This window comes from Falco naumanni, chromosome 5 (assembly GCF_017639655.2).
Source record: "Falco naumanni isolate bFalNau1 chromosome 5, bFalNau1.pat, whole genome shotgun sequence".
Taxonomy (NCBI): domain Eukaryota; kingdom Metazoa; phylum Chordata; class Aves; order Falconiformes; family Falconidae; genus Falco; species Falco naumanni.
The window spans coordinates 23,152,502-23,169,791 of NC_054058.1; the positions used below are offsets into that span (position 1 = coordinate 23,152,502).

The 17,290-nt window shown below is 41.6% G+C and overlaps 1 protein-coding gene across 1 annotated transcript; it reads left to right on the plus strand.

The window, feature by feature from the left end:
- Positions 1-676: 676 nt before the first annotated feature.
- ATP6V1E1 (ATPase H+ transporting V1 subunit E1) lies at positions 677-13,810 on the plus strand. The gene is made up of 9 exons (XM_040595637.1): positions 677-820; positions 4,347-4,412; positions 5,955-6,064; positions 6,534-6,600; positions 8,421-8,510; positions 9,852-9,920; positions 10,266-10,360; positions 11,230-11,317; positions 11,898-13,810. Exons 1-9 carry the CDS (start codon positions 788-790, stop codon positions 11,958-11,960), a joined length of 681 nt encoding a protein of 226 aa, XP_040451571.1. The 5' UTR covers positions 677-787; the 3' UTR covers positions 11,961-13,810.
- The last annotated feature ends 3,480 nt before the right edge of the window (positions 13,811-17,290 follow it).

The window sequence follows — 17,290 nt, forward strand, 5'->3', positions numbered from 1 at the left end:
GCCACCTCCTGCTTCTCCCTGCACTCCTTCACGCCATCCCGCATCTCCGGCGCGGGTTAAAAAGATGGGTTTCATCTCTCTCTGCCAGTCCAAACTGGGAAGAACCGTGAGATTATATAAATAGCATTTCACAATTTTATATAATCGATGGCTAACACTGACCTTAATATCAAAGCTCCCCGTGATGGGGAGGCCAAAGCACTGCCAAAACCAGCCTGCTTTAGGGCCTTACAAGCAAGTTTCTCAGTGTTTATTTTTCCTCTGCTACCAGTTAAACGCATTACGGCGTGTCTTGGCAGTAGCTCAGCTCGTTTTGAAACCGAACACAGCATTCCCACCAATACACATGAGGGAAAGCCCCTGCCGGCAGCACCCCTGCTCCCTCAGGCTAAGCCCTGACCGTCCAAACTGGTACCCGTCACGGCTTGCCACCTGCGCGGCGCCGGGAGAACCGGCTGCCGCCTCTGCCACCGGGGGGGAGGCGCCGAGGGCACCCCGCATGCCGGCCCGCCGCACCCGGCCTCCTGCCGCCCGCCCGTCACGACGAGCGCTGGAGACACGGCCAGGCCCAGCCACAAGATGGCAGCCTGCCGCGCGCACAGACCCACCCCGGTGACGCCGGGCGGAGCTCGGGTTTCTATTGGCCCGGGGAGCAGCGGGGCGGGGCCGTGACACAGCGGCAGCAGCGCCGGCCGTGACCCGAACCGGATTTGATTCCGCTCGCTGTCGCCGACGGCCCCGGCTGCCTTACCTTCCGTCCCGTCCCGCCGCCGCCAACGCCGCCGCCATGGCGCTCAGCGATGCCGACGTCCAGAAGCAGGTAGGGCCGCGGGCCCCAGCCCGAACGCGGGCCTGCGGCCCCGGAGCGGGCAGCGCGGCGGCTGGGGCCGCTGCTGGGTCTGCCTCCCCGCACTGCGCTGGGCCCGGCGCGGCCGGCGGGGAGCTGACAGGACGGAGCCAGCGTGGGGAAGGGAGGCGCCGAGGGCAGGGCGGAGGGGGCGGCATCCAGGCAGCGTCCTTGCCCTGAAGCCGTGCTAGGTGCGGGGCTCAGGTGAGCCCGAGCTGCAGGGCTGATGCCTGGTGAACGGCCAGTCGGAGAGGGAGGGGCAGTGGCCGCCCCGAGCCCCGCATCAGCAGAAGCGGCTGCTGTCAGCTGCGGCTGGGTTGCGAACAGGGTCTGCTGCTCCACAGTGGCGCTCTCGGGTGAGAGCAGGGGTGAAAGGGGAAGGATCTTGTCTGGGATCTTAGTAAGAAAGAGAAGTCCCTGAAGAAAATTATTTTTTTCCCTGGAGGGACTGGTCAGCCACCCATTGGGGAACTTCGTTGAGGCATTTTGATGATGTATGAATCCAGATTTGAATGAAAGGGATCACGAGTTGCCTTTATGCTGTCTGCAGTGTTTAATTGCACTTTAAGGCAGATAAATACGTTGCCTTAGCTAAGTTCTGTCTTTTTAGATGTTGCTGTCTAAGGACTTTCTACTCTGTTTTTTCTTACAACTGTACTACATCTCATTGACTGTAACTTAGCATTTGGCTGGGCTATATAGCGTCCTTGAATACATTTTTCAATTCTGTGACCTAAGCAGAGTAGCACAACCTGGGTTTCTCGTGCAATGGAAATTTACAACCCTGAAGTCTGTGAACACTTGGTGAGGCGGGACACTTTGTCCTTATTGACAGTAAACACTGCCCTTGCCTAAGAAAGCTGTTTTGAGTTGGGCTGAAAATCGTGTGCCATGTTAAAGACAGCACAGATCCAGTTAGCACTGGTCTGTGGAGTTTCCTACAGGTGATGAGCAGATCAGCCAAGTTCCCTTTGTCCTTTGCATGTAAGTGCTTTGAGTCTCACTTTCTCATTCAGTAAACATAGTCTCTTGGCAAGGAAGCATCACATTGAAAGTAAAATAAGTAGGTTGCCTTTCTCCAAAAGGGGAATTGTAATTACATTCTGTTGCCTTTTATCTGCAAAGCTTGGGGGTTTTTTTCTGCCTCTTCCGATAATAAAAAGAAAGCTGACATTGGGGTGGTCTTGCTCAGCGACCACAGACCTGAACTTCAAAGGTTATAGGTCAGGATCTGTTGGTATAGCAAACACGTAATGCCAACATCATTTCACATCTGCAACTTTCCTGTAATTGTTTTACACGTTTGAGCCTAGGGTGATCCTGTTAACTGGAAAAGCGAATGCTGCCAATGGCATGACAGTTCTGCATATGTATAAATCCAGTATCAACTGTCCAGCTGGTCCTCTGAACCCTTAACTACTTGCCATGGGACTTTCAATAATTTTCACTTTAAAATTCATCTCTCGTTAAGAGTTTTTGCCATTGATAGACTTGCTTTCTTGATTCTGTTAAAGGTGTTTAATAGATTGTTCCATCCAGCCGGTCTAACATCTAGAACTTCCATGGAACAGATAATCACACTGCTACTGATGGGGAAAACCCTCCCTTCCTTTCTGTTGGAAATACTGCTTTACTAAAGTTATTAACTTCCTTTAAAATTAATCAATGTTTTTAATACTAATCCTGTTTATAGATGTGAAAGTTTTATTTATGATGTCTTTTCATTTCCGTGAAAAGCAAAAAGGGATTTTAGTACAACAGATTTTGAAGGAAAAAATGATGTTCAATCTTATCAGACATGGGGAAGTGGATGCCATGTTAGCTTGCTTCCATCTTGTTCCTCTTTGTTGTTCAGAGGATGTTTCTTGAACACCCGGAACTGTTTAAAGTACTTTTTGAAAATGAAGAAACCAAACCAAACTGGAGGAAGTGACTCAGTAATGCAAGGGTTACTACTGCTATACAAATGTTCTTAGTCTCCTTCAACAGTAGGCTATTCAGCAAAATAATTTACTTTTTCTATATGCTTTTCTTGTCCTTTCTGAGATGCAGGTAGATCTAAACCTTGGTTTAACCAGTCATCTAATCGGGCGAGCAGGGTAGGAAACTGACCCTGTAAGTAGACATGCACTTAGAAGTGTTGCAAACTGGAATTGAAAGAAAAATTGCTGATTTGATATCATATCGATGTAGCTCTTCTTGTTTGCTTCTCTGACTGCGTATGCTTAAAATCTTCTACTTGTCTGTTCACTTCTGTTTTTTCATCTATATGGGAGTAGTACTGTTCTGCACGTCTCTCAGTTTTCACATTGCCACTTTCTTATGTCTATAAAATACTTCATTTTAATATGACATTATATAAATACAATCTTTTGTGCAACTTTATGCAGACCAGCTTGTCTGCAAAATGTGTGTCATCACTAAGTGCAAGCAAAAAGTCAGTAGGTTTTTATAGTCTGCTCAAGTATGGTGCGCTCCGTCTGCCCTTGCAAATAGCTGTTACCTGTTCAAAGCTGCAGTTTGGTTGGACATGAGTCTTTACAGTCTGCCTGAAATGTGAACCTAAACATAGGCCTGGTCACAGAAAGGCATGTGATAAATAAGCAGAGCTGAGTATAATTGCTTTCCTTGTCTTTAAGCTGTTGGGCCTGTGCTTTATAGTGTTTTGAGGTGGTTTCAGAAAGGTTCTTCAAGTAGAATGTATTAGTGCATACCAAGCTCTAAAGCAGTATGTGATATACTTGATGTGGTCTTGATCAACTACTGCTGCTGTCTCCTTCGCCAGCTCCTCCAAACTAACATGCAGCTGCTTTATAAAATCGTTTTGAGTTGAACCGTATAGCAGCATTTTTTAAAAACCTTGTAAGTCTTTACAGAATGTATTACATTTTTTCAAGAAAGATTTTTCAGGTGTGTAAAGGAGCTTCTGGTTGTACAGATCTGACCGGAGTGGTCAGTAGCCCTTCACTTTGCTTCACTGGTCATCTAGTGTGGAAGGTGCAGGCTCATTCAAATGCCATCTATGCCTGATGTAGAGCAGGGATTCTATGTTAGTCTTCTGTGTTTCATGTAAATGTCATAACAGACAGAGTACTTTAATTTTACTGTGTGAGGATTTTTATTCTTTTTTCACTAATCCCAGGGGGAAGAGAAGTTGTTCTCACTAGTGAAGAATGAAAATACCCAGCCTTACGTTTATATAAATTTACTTTTGGGTTAGGTGGGGGTTTTTTGTACAGTTGCATATCTAAAGTGCATTCTTCTAATGACAGTGAAACAGAATTATATAGAATTATTTGGGGAAAAAAATTTCTTGTAATCTCTGTTAAGATGAACTGACTCTTTGACCTGTGTGCTCAATTTAATTTCCTTGAAAAACAACATTACATTAATTAGTAAATGGATGTGGAAGGCCTTACTGTACAAATGAGGAATATATATGTACTTCCTCTTGTCAAAGTCCTTTCTAACAGAAAATATTTTCTCCCTCTTGTTACAGATCAAGCATATGATGGCTTTCATTGAGCAGGAAGCCAATGAAAAGGCTGAAGAAATAGATGCAAAGGTAAAAATGGAAGTGCAATGTCAATAAGTGCAAAAGGAAAACTGTGTCTGACATCCTGTGTTGGTAGTTGCAGTCAGAGCAGTCCTAGAACACTTTTGTAAGCTACAGCTTACTTCACGTTTAGTTATTACATAGCAAAAAATTATGCTTATGCTACCAAATAAAGTTGATATTTGTTAGCTTTTGACAAATGAAAGCAAGTTGGAGCTATTTTTTGATCAAAATCTTCTTAGTGGCTCGTAAATATAAATTTATTCATATGCAAGTTCACTTTTTCGTTTTTTAAGAAATTGGGAGAGCTGAGTGGTAATGTGAATAGGCTGGATTAAGTGAAACACTTTTCCTACAACTCCTATATATAACTTGACATCACTAAGGATTAAGGGAGTTCTCTGCATAATTATTAATTCTGCTAAGGTTTGTCATAACAAGCTATTACTGGAAGGCTTAATTTTAATTTTTGCTTGACTTCCATAGCATGTCAGGCAGAAATGTTAGTAGTAAATAAAAGCATTAATGCTTGTAATCTTGCACAAGCATGCATACATGTACTAAAATGACAAAAGATGAAAGTTAAACAGATTGAATTACGTTGGTGAAAGTTTGTTTGTTAAGCAGGTTCATAACTGTACCTAAACCTGTGTAGCCATATGCAGACTTAATTCTGTGATGTGATTTAGTAGGTATCCTGGGGAACTAAAACATAAATCCATATTAAAGGCATGAGTTGAATTACTTACAGAATTGTTCAGTTAAGCCACAAGAGGCTGAGTTTAATATTAACCCGGTTATAGAGTATAGATGTTTACTAAAGAAGGATTAATAGTGCCTTACAACCTTAACAATCTGCATTATAGCAATAATGAAATATCTTGTTGGTATTGAACTCAGCATATGTATTAGTAATAATATTTAATCTCCTCTAAACATTTAGATGTACACAAATACTTAATCAGTACAAAAGCAGGTATTGCTGATTATTTGCAAACAGGAGTCAGAAGTTGAGATTGGATTCTCAGGTATAAATAGGAAAATTTGCCTTGTGTTTTCACATGCTGTCTGGCTAGGTTTTATAAAAAAGTAATAGCTATACTGCCCCTTTCCTTGTGTGAGAATTGCTTAAAGTAATTAAGTTTGTGAACACTGAGGGCTGGGTAGCTTGTTTTAGGTGGAATCTCTTGTAGCCAGAAAAGAGACTGATTCTACAACAACAAATCAGACCTGAAGCTCAGATAAAATGAGTTTTGCTTAACAGTATATAATAGTAATTTCGTGCCTGAGGAATAAATACTGCAAGGAAATAAGCATCAGTTAATTGATAAAATAAGCTGTATCTCAGTTAGCAAGGTTCTATTTAAGCAGAACATGTCTTCTACTGCCTTTGACTTGAGTGCTGGTTGACATGTTTTGCTAATACGAAGCCATAAATTGTATCATCCTAGTCTATGAATGTGCTCTGAAAGTGTGGCTGTTTCATTTTGATTCTGTTTTTTTCAGCCCGTGGAATCAATTTCCACTTGAGTTATTTAATTTTTACTGTAGGCAGAAGAAGAATTCAACATTGAGAAGGGTCGTCTTGTTCAGACACAGAGGCTGAAAATCATGGAGTATTATGAAAAGAAGGAGAAACAAATCGAACAGCAAAAGAAAATGTAAGTTGCTTGGGTTATATGGCTGACTTCAGAGCCTGAGCTAATTTTATACAAAACTGTTCTTCCCTGGCAAATAGGTAAACATAGCCAATCTGTTTAGTCCTAATTATGAGTTTCTAGTTTTTCCCGAGGAGAAATTATCAAAGGTGAGCTACGGTAGTGTAACTGTTAGTAAATGTGGTGAAAGAATCTCATACTTCTTTATGTAGTTAATGTCTAGAACTCTACCCTGGTCTGTTAGACTGGGACAAATGATCATATTGTGTTTAGTTTTGGTGGGTCTTTACTGGAGGGCGTAGTCTGCATTGTAGTCATTTATGCAAGTTCCGAAACATGCCAGTGGGTGAACAGGCTTTGTTATTAAATGTTGTAGTATTCTTATCCTTAAATGTAAAGTATACAGTCAAACATTGCAGTTCTTCTGTCAAAGTCTGATGGATTGCTTCAACTCTTGTCGTGCAACTTGCAGTCAGATGTCCAACCTGATGAATCAAGCAAGACTGAAGGTCCTTAAGGCAAGGGATGACCTTATTGCAGTGAGTATCTCTGTAGTAAAGACACAGAGGTTCTATTTCTACCATCTGTTAGGAAGTGTTCTTAACCATTCTCTAAAGAAAAGTAATGATTTGTGATTTAGTGATGTTTGCTTCAACATACCAAAATGACTTTCCCAGTTGCTTTGGGAAGTCATTAAGGATTTAGTCCAGCTTCACTAATCTGCTTCAGCTTGTTTTCACAGTTTATATTACCTACTCTTTTAGGGAAATACAGTTCTCTGCCAGGAACATTGCAGGCAGCGTTGTATCTATCATTTGGACAATAGCTTATTTCTTTAAAGAGCAGGAACTCTTGTCTTGCATGGTTGGTAGAACTGTGGAGTGCTGTTTGCCTGAAGCAACGTTTGTGCATTCAAGCTGTCATGGCTTAAGCAAGTAGGCTGATAAGGCCATTAACCAGGCTTTTCTGTCTCCTTTAGTGGCCCCTAGTATATGAAAAGTTTTGCTTCTTGTTCTAGTAGGTGACCAGTCTGTGTGTTGACATATAGTCTGTGTGATCATTTATCAGAGCAGGCTACGTTTAGTCTTGGTTCAGGCTCACTATGTTTATCTCACACCATGTGTAGTGTATTCTCGTTCTGCTGATTATATAGCTTGCAGGTTTGCTGTTACCTCTTACCCTGTCTGAGGAACAGTTTGAGTGTTCCATGTTCTGCTAGATGGTGCTGTTGAGCTATTGGAAAAGCTGTGAGACCTGTAGGAGTCAAAAAAGAAAAACTGGATAATGTTCAAGTTGATGCTACCGGGGAAAAAGGGGAGTTAGCAGAAGAAAATAACCAGTTTATTGATTCTTTAAACCTAGTTTCAAATTTTAGATTATATTCACAGAGAGGAGGAAGGTGGGTGGCTAAAGAGCTAACTATTGTGGCAGTCTCTGCTGGATAATCTTTCTCATTTATCAGCTGACTCAACCTCATGCTTCTGAGTAATACATAACACTCTTCCTCATTTTAAAACATTTTAAATCACATGCTGCTAGCTCTTTCTTCCCGTATCAGATCTTTGGCCTCTTTCCTGAACAAGAGAGATGAGCAGTTCCAGAAATGCTATGATACACTAGGGTAAACAGGTTAACTGGATTTGACCGTGGCATTAAATTGTGATAGTCTTGCATCCTAGGACTGATAGTGTTAACATGCACTCTTTTTTTAAATGCTGTGAGGCAGGACGGTAAAGAAAGGCTTACACCAAATCATGCAGTTTCTTTATTTTAAGTAGTTGGAGCTATGTTTGAGTTGACTTGAATTTCTTAAAAATTCAATCCCATCAGATACTAATTTGCTGAATGAAGATAATCAAAACCAGCTACTTTAAATTAAAAATGAGCTCTCGCTTTTAAATTTTGACTTGCATTTACTTACAAATAAAAAATACCTAACCTGACTATTGTTTGATAAAAAGGTAAAAGTATTTCTTTGCTCGGCCACAAAGCTGAAAAATTGTTATTTGGGCAACTTGATTAGTTTTCATTAGGCAATGACTTACAACATATTTAGTTTGTCTGTCTGAATTAATATTATAACTACTGTCCTTTTACTGTGGAGGTCTCCCTTTTTCGTGAAAAAGGAATTGTTGTCAGGTTATAAGGGTTCAGATCAGGGCAGGGAGAAGGGAACTGTTTGGAAAGGATATTGTGCCATGCACAGAGATGAAGGTCTAGCTTGGATGAACACCAGCTGGAGTGTACGTTTACGTGTTGGCAGGGTGTGATAGCTATAATAGGAGTACAGAAAGTTGGTAGGCATGAAACCAAATGCCAAACAGATGGGCTCTGCTGATCTGATTTCTTCTGAATGTAGGATTTACTGAATGAGGCCAAGCAGAGACTTGCCAAGGTGGTGAAGGATACTGCCAGGTACCAGACACTGCTGGACGGACTAGTTCTACAGGTAAATATTTAAATTTTAAAAAGTAGAGGTCCACATCCCTATCCTCTTAGGTATCTTTCTTCAAATATAATCCAGTAGAAGTTAGAATTCTATTGGAGTCTAGATCAAATGTTGATGGGTGACCTCTGAATTTCAAACATCATTTCTACTATACCTGTCAGTCTTGGATTCTGAACAGATAAGATTGCATCTTGTTTTGAGGTGTAAAACCTGACATACCAAGCAGCAGTTCCCTTGTAAGAATAATTGTAGATGCACACACATACATTGTAATGTGCATTTAGGATGCACATTTTAAGCTTCCATAGTAATTAATTGGATCTAATGCACCTTTGTCAAAAGCTGTTTCTCCAAACCTAGAAGTCAGTAGTTACCTGCTTTTAAAATCTTTTCAGCACTTGAGACTTGTAAGTCCTGGCTTTGACAAATTTGCTGTAGTATGGCATGAGTCTGTGACGGACAGACAAAGCAGAAATCAAAGCTTTGCTTACCCAGAATATACCGTCCTCAAGCCCCAGAAATCAAGTGCTAAAATCCAGTCGGCATTGGCCGGGGTCAGTGGTGTGACCACTAGTGCCACCTTCTGATGTGGATTGGCCCTGTTACTGGAAATTCACAGCAGCCAGCCACCAGCTCTCCTGTCCGCAGTCTGATGGCAGGATTTTCTTAGTGGTGTTTGCTACCAGCTTGTGCTTCCGATTCGGCGTTGCTTGTTTGTTACTTAGGTCTGGTATTGCTGTACATCACACAAACCTGTCTCCCTCTTGCAAGCTGGCCACGTCTGTCTTGGCTCATTGTATTTGATCCAGTGAGGGACCTACACTCGTCAGTATGCACAGTTGAACTAGATGATTGCTTAGGTCCCTTTCAACTGGAATTAAACCTATTCTATTCTCATGTGTTACTACAGGAACTGCAAGGTGGGAATTATTAGAAAAGGCATCTGAAACTACTGCATGTCTTCTCCAAGAGCTGCATAGGAGAATACAGCTTGGCTGCATGCTCATTCTACTTAGACAGCAGTGTTCCTTATGTATACATGTACATTGTCTGGGCACCTCAATCCTATGATACATACATTTAGTTGCACTTGAGTTCCAAACTTGAAGCTAACAAAGAAACACATAATCCATAGTTCTAGGCTCTTTCCCAGATACTGGTGCTGTCCTCTCAGAACGTCTGTGTGAGGTGAACTTGCGAGCAAAGAACTAAATAAAAGAGGCTAATACTGCCAGGTTTTGGGTTTCAAATTGATCAGCTCCTTTCCTCTCCTGGGCATTAAATAATTCTAAAACAATTAAAATGTTGACTTTCTGATACTGTAATGGTTATTTTGTGCAGGGTTTCTACCAGCTGCTTGAGCCCAGAATAGTTGTTCGTTGCAGGAAGCAGGATCTCCCTATAGTTAAGGTAAGACACCTGGAACAGTTTGACAGTATCCTGCTCACAAAGGCTGGGACCTGCCTGCAAATATTTGCTGCTCAGATCCCATCGGTGTGACACGAAAACAAGCTTTGCTTGCTGTGCTTCTGCTGCAGATACAATGCAAGAGAACAAGTGCACTTTGCAATTTGAGGATCATTTGCTTGCTTGGATATCACCTAGAAAACTTTTAACATTGCTGCAATATTAAGAATAGTAATTGGTTTTGGCTCAAAAGCCATACTGAAATACATTTGTTTAATAATAATAATAATAAAAAAGTGGTGCACTAGCATTTATCCGTGCTAATTGGAGGTTTATCTTGTATCCTAGACTGCTGTACAGAAGAGCATTCCCATCTACAAAAATGCCACAAAAAGGGATGTGGATGTTCACATTGACCAAGACAACTTCCTGCCAGAGGAAATGTAAGGAAAATGGGAGTCTTTTGTACGGTGCACTAACTTAATGAAACTCTTCAAACCACAGCTTCTGCTAGAACAGTCTCAGAAAATTACGTATGGAATATCCTCACAGTGTATCTGCTGCTGCTCTAGTGGAATTTGGCACTTCTTCGTGTTAATCAAACGCAGACTCCAGAGTTTCCTCCAGACATGCACTGTCTCAATCAAAAATGTCAATAAAAGTTTAGCGTAAGCTCCAGACTGATTCACAGTACTGAAGTAGAGAATAACTGTATGTATAAACTTCACTGTTGGTCTTTTAAAGAGAGAGAATATAGATGCAGTCACGCTTTCTATCTCAAGGTGAAGTAAATTGAGTCCTAAGGTGTTATAGGACGATCACATAATGGGGTTTATGTCTGCTATGTCTTCAAAGCTCTGTTTCCATATAGTGTGACGAAGAACATGGCACAAATCCGTGTATTCTGATAGTCAGCAATTTTCATGTATGGGCCAAAACCAGCAGTTTATAGCACTCTTCCTCACATCCCAAAATCTGAAAGCTGTCTATTAATAATAAAATACAGAGTCTGAAGCTGTTTTGAAGTGACAAATTTCATACCTCCACTTGCATTTAGATCATGCTAATGAGGACCCTTGTATGTAGCTGTGGTCTTTGATAACTCCAAAGATGCTTTGCGCTGCTGCTTCACTGGATCACTTTGTGCTGATTCCTATTAGGATGTGATCAAAAAAAGTTTGGTTTTTAAAGCATAAGAATCTTATCTACAAGTATCTGACTTGTACTGATTTGAGATGGTAACTCTGCTACATTTTGACTTTGAGATGTCCGATGGATTTCACAGATTATTTGTTTTTTCCCCACTTTCTAGTGCTGGAGGTGTTGAAATCTATAACAGTGATGGTAAAATTAAGGTTTCCAATACCCTGGAAAGTCGGCTGGACCTTGTAGCCCAGCAGGTGAGTTTCTCTAACAACAATTTGGACAAGATATAATTAACTAGTTTTGTAGCAAAATCCTGGTGTTTGCAATGTGTCACAATAGCGTGGGATCAGATTTCAATGTGGATGACGAGAAGTTATTTTTGAATGGGAAGAAGCAAATTCCCTAGTGTTTGTGCTATTCTACAGCAAACATGGCTTTCCTCAGAATGATCCTTTTTGAATTAAGCATGAGCATAAAACTCTAGAAATTATGATACTGAAAGACTTGTTATGACTGCACTGCAGTCAAGATGTTGAAAAGCTGAGGCTAACTTGGATTACTGAAGCTAGCTTGAGTATTAGAAACTTTGGGTGAGACCTGTTATACCCTAGTGGAAAAAACCAGCTCTGGCATCTCTTTGTTATGCTGCAGTATAGGCAGTCCTTTTAAGTCTATAGAGTAGCAGGTAATGATCAGATAAAGGCTTCAGAAAACTCAAATGAATTGACTTGCTAATTTTGAAGCCTAGCCTAGCTATTGTACAGTGCCTGCAATGAGGAATGTACAGCAATTGCATTGCCTGTTGCATCTGACTGATGTACTCTTTCTCAACAGATGATGCCAGAAATCAGAGTGGCTCTCTTTGGTGCTAATGCCAACAGGAAGTTTTTGGACTAAACCTCTATGAGAGAAGGTGGGATCTGTTCCGCTGCCATACTGAAGGGGATGCAAAAGCATCTGCTAATTTAAAAATCTTGAAATATAACATTACTGTGTCATCCAGTATCTGTTCTTCAATGGAATAATTTTGCATACCTGCTGTGCTTAGCCTCTCTACTTGTGGTTAGAATGTATCGCTTAAAGGATGTGAAGGCATACATATTCATTCAGAAGTGACACTAGAAAATGGAGGCATGTGGGCTCTTGGCTTTCATTGCACTGTTGTGGCTCTGTAAAGACAAGTGGTCCATTTAGGGTCACTCTCTTTGCTTTGGCCACATCTCTTTCAAATTGTCTAATCTGTGAAGTAAGTTACTGTGCTGCCGATGGGAAATCCCTTTTCGTTTAAGGTCTTCAGTTTATGGAGGGCATGCATTCCTTCCCAGGGTTAGTAGATTAGTTCATGTTACTTGGTCAGGCATTTCTCTTCTGTATATGTGAATTAAAAAACAAAAGCCTGAGCCTGTAAAACTTTTATTTATTAAAATAAAAATGCGTGTGTGCGTGTATGGAGTTCTTTGTAGCTTCTCTCAGGGGGACTGGCAGCAACGTTTGAAAAGTGGGCTTGTGTGCATAAGGACTTACTGCTTGAGGGCTGTGTGTAATAACTGTTCTGTGAAGCTAGAATTCAAGTGCATGGAGTACTGTCAAGCTATTGCTTCAATAATGTTGGATTGTAGGCAAGCCTTTTGAGTAGGACTCAGGGATGAGCTTGGTGAGCTTCATTCTTCCTGAAAAATGGGTCAGTAGTTTTGCTCCCTCCATTTTCTTTCACAGGAGACAACCAGAGTAACACAACTGCACTACTTAAATCCAGTCACGGGTTTGTTGCTTCTGTGCAGGGGATCCAAGCTGTGTGTTAGTAATGTAGTAATTAAAAGTCAGAACCTGAGGACAACAGCTCACTCTGTTGCAGCTATTCTCTCTATTGTTAGAGTAACTATTAAGTTAAATAACAGTAGTGCAACTATAATTACCTAAGTTTTCCTAATGCTTACTACTTTGCTTCTGCTGTGATGACTAGTATTGTCTCCACATTTTATGGCGTAGGACAGAAAAATTCTTGAGGTGACTTTCCGTACTACAAGCCTCTGCCAGAATACCTGACTTACTTAATGCTCAGTTCTGAAACTTGCTTCATGGAAGTAAGAAACTGATGAATTACAGCTTGAAATAATCTTCTCTAAGTATTGCAGTGGTTCAGGAATGATAGGAATTTTACACTGTGCCATGAAGAATACTTGCCAAGCTGCAGCAGTGCTGCTTTATGCAGTGTTTTTAATCTGAGGCCCTTTCTTCTCAAGCTGAAGTGCATGCCCTCATGTAAAGTAGACTCTAAGTGCTAGATAAGCCTTTTGCTGCCCCATTTCTCTAAAATGGATGTTGACTGCTAAGAAAATACTGAATCCAAACCTATGCATTCTGTTTCTGGAAGAAATGCTTTTGATTTCCTCTTACAAAGTAAGATTCTTTAACAAGGTTGTTTTGGGGTTGGTGGTTGGTGGTTTGCTGGTTTTGGGTTGTTTTTTTTTGTTCTATTGCTCCTTGCTGTTAAGTTTAGGTATCAGTTCTTGTTTTCCATATAGGTGGTCATGGCATTTATTGTTCTAGTGCTTTGCTTTTTGCTTGGTTCTATGTCTGGGCAGTAAGTGTATCTGAACTGAAGTCCTACTCTTTCTAGATTTTGGATAACTGTTACAGCTTTCATCTTTGCAACTGTCTGTGATCAAGCTTCCTGCCTAAGCACTGGACTCTGGTTTTGTGACACACCTGTAGTAAAGTAAAAGCCTTTGCACATGCATGCTTAATTGTATTGTGTCTTTTGGTCCTTTCTGATGGCTTCATCCAGCTCATCAATAAGCTATCTTCCAGTGTTTTGAAAATGCAGTTGAACTTATTTGGGTCCTTACTTTCTCTACAGTTATGTCGAGGAACAGAAACAATAAATGTTGAAATAGAGTGCAGTGTATGGAAATAAAATATTGAGGGGTGAGACAAGAGGAGGTTACTCGTCTTTGGTAGGTAATGTGCACTATGAATATTTGTCAAGACTTCAAACACTTCAGAAGATCGTATCTGAAGAAGTGAATGGCCTAGATTTGTCTGTCATCATTTGAAAGTGTAGCTTTTTTGTTGTCCCAGTGCTACTGTTGCCCTTGGAAAACTGATACAAGCAATGTGTAATGCATGTAGATAAAGTCACAGGCAGAATAAGCTTAAAGGTTGGAACACAGAAGAGACAGATGGCTCTGTTGTACATCATGCGGCAGTGATGGGCCATATTACAACATTATCTTCAGGTAGGTTTTAGTCACAAAAAAAGTTGTATTAAAGTTATTGAGACCTTTTCTGATACTAATAACAAACAGGCTTGGCTGTGAGAAAAAGGGATTCTCTGTACAGGATCTGATGGTCTGCTTCCTTCATGCATGTAGCGAGACCTTCACAAATCCAGATCTTGTGTACTTTTGAAAAGCAAAATACCAACTAGTTAAGTGTCTGACTGGATCTCATAGTGGAAGTAACTGAAGTTGCTATTTACCATTTACTTTCTTCCATCAGTTTTGTATCTCCTCTTATATCGTCCTGTGCAAGAAAGAGGAAGAAGTAACCAGTCATATTTGCATACAAAAATTAGTGTCCTCAAGAATGTGTTTAGTGTGGGCAGCAGTAATTCAAAGCAGATCCTTAAGAAATGGTCTGAGCTTTATGTATGTCACATCTGAAGTTAGAGACTAGTGGGTTTTTACCCCTTTGCACCCTGTCCCCCAAAGCTAACTGAAGCATTTAGGCTTACAGAGTTTATTAGTGGAATTGAAGGCACTCTTAGTGTGAACCATGTCTGCTGTGACAGGAGTTTCCTCCTGCACCAGCAGCTCCCTGCAAGTGTGTTACAAGGAGGCACTGATTAACTGTAATCTTGGGACAACCACATGAGAGAATTTGATTACAAAAAACATCTGCATTGCCTGGAACATCCTTATCCCCAGGTAATAGGGGCTGTTACCAAATTTTATTACCTTAAAGATGCAGAGAAAAATGGAATATTGTGTCCAGGTTTACAAGTAAAATGTGACAGAAAAGGAGCTTTTCAGGTGGATTTCAGAGTTCCTACTAGAGCATTGTTGCAGCACTGTTTTATAGTTTGAACTGTACTGCTGATTTAAGCAAATAAAGTAGGATGCAGTTCTTACTGATGTACTTGATGACCTAGGGCAAATCAATGAGGATATTGATCTTTATTCATCTTTGTATAAGCATGCAAAATATTCCAATTGGGTATAGTAAACAAGCCCTAAGCCAGATCAGCACATCAAGAAACTGGGCAAATACAGGGAACAAAGGAGGCATTAAATCAGGGTTCAGGTAAAAGAACTGTGAATGGGAGAGGCAAGCACTGCAGATTAATGGAGAGTGCAGAGCTAGTTCTGTCTAGTGCTGGAAAAGGAGTTAGGGAAATGGATAATGTTGCACTTGTTCTGTACAGTTGGCAATGGAAAATTTAAGAGCAGGTTTGACACTAAGTGATCAGCAGAGGACTTAAAATGTTACTGCACATCTGAGTCACAACCTCTTTTTTAGTACTTAGTTTTCACACTGAGAGGTATTAACATTAATCAGAGAGACACATGCCGTATGAATGATCCCTGGAGGTACACGCAAGTGTCAAGGTGAGAGAAAGACTGGAAGAAAACAACCAGAAAGTACTGAGAACTGAGGCCTCGATGTCTTTATTAAACTGGTAACAGTTGATAGAGTGATAACTTGTGAAAGGAAGCTCTGAGCTGGCTGTCAGGGGGTGAGTGCTACCCATCAGAAAACTGGTAGTGACAGGGTGAGCGTGCTGCGGGGAAGCTGTCGAAGTGCCCAGCTCCCTGCTGAGAGCCTGTCTTGGAGGAAAGCGTGGCCGTGACTTCCATACCATAAGCCTTGGTAAAAGCTAGCGATGAGGATCTGGCATTTGGGTGAATTGTGCCATGAAAGCCTGGCCACAGGCCTTTGGGTGCTTACTGTCCAGGCAGGACAGAGGTCCCAGCTGCAGCTGGAGGCAAGCTGGCAGAAGGAGGGTACCTTGCTGGTTGCATGCCCCTGTCTTGACCTGCTGACATTAGCAAGCAGTGGGAAGTAAGTAACAGAAGAATATGCATCTCTGTTGGGAAGCAGAATAGCGTTAGGTAACGCTTTTCACAGACCAGTAAGCGTACACAGTACAATAAGGCTGGAGCCATCTCCATAGACCCACAGTCTGTACCTAAAATAGTTTGGGAGATAAAGAGAAAATTACCATTTATTTAATTCCAAAGAAATTGCAGTAAGTGAGGAACAGAAAAATCTGGAAATAAAAGTGAACTACCCCAGAAGAAAATTTGAAGCAAAAAACTTTTCCTTGGTTAAGTGAACTCTGAGTTGCTATTCTGGGGAGCAATGACTGGAGACTGCAGTAAAGCAACTTGGCAAAAGGTGTTTAGCCCTGAGTGAGAGCCCAGACAGACTGCAGCGCGGTTTGGCTATGTTTGCCGTTTGATACAAGCAGCTCAGAGAGGCAGGTGGGGGCCCCCATCCTGCCTCTCAAACATGTTTGCAGGGAACAGGCCATGACAAGAAGTCATGGGGAAGTTCCTGCTGCTCTCAGCCAAGGTAGAGCTGGATGGGAAACCCCAAATCTGTCTTCCTAGGCATCTCTTTCAGAGCATCCCACACCACTCCTTTGGCTTTGCTTTAGAGAAAGCAAAAAAAACATCTGTACAGGAGCATTCTCAGGTTAAGAATCATACTGACTGTGCCAAGAAATGTCATTTCTCAGCCCATGTTACGTGGTGGAAACCAGAAGCTGTGGAAATCAAGGCTGCCACATTATTTTAGGTAGTTCAAGGCTGGTGTGTTGGGGAGTCTGCACAGTGAAACTATTAAGGGTGGACTCTCCCAGCATTTCTGAAGGCCCTTTTCCATCCCTGTGTCCAGGAGTGTTTGTAAGGTCAGCTCTTTTTTTCCAGACAGTCCCCAGCTCACACATCCCCTACCTAAACACCAAGTGACTGCACATACCCAACCTAGCACCAGCTGCAATCCCTGGGGCTGTTCAGGATCCTGGATTTCATCCATCTGCCTGTTGCAGAAACATCCCTGTTTTTCACACACAGAGCTGTTAGAATTCTGTCTTTTAACGGAAGGATTGGAAGATTATTGGTTTCTGAGAAGCTTTGACTTTATAGCGTGAACCTCTAAAGTCTGTAAGACTTGCCTCCAAACCAGCTGCAGGGCGTGCAGGAAGTTCGTGCTGCCTTCTC

Bases quoted from the DNA above. Each gene is read 5' to 3' on its own strand.
- ATP6V1E1 (XM_040595637.1), top strand. From the start codon at position 788: ATGGCGCTCAGCGATGCCGACGTCCAGAAGCAG. The intron at 6,601-8,420 runs GTGAGTATCTCT...TTCTGAATGTAG, and splicing joins CAAGGGATGACCTTATTGCA to GATTTACTGAATGAGGCCAA. The intron at 9,921-10,265 runs GTAAGACACCTG...CTTGTATCCTAG, and splicing joins AGGATCTCCCTATAGTTAAG to ACTGCTGTACAGAAGAGCAT.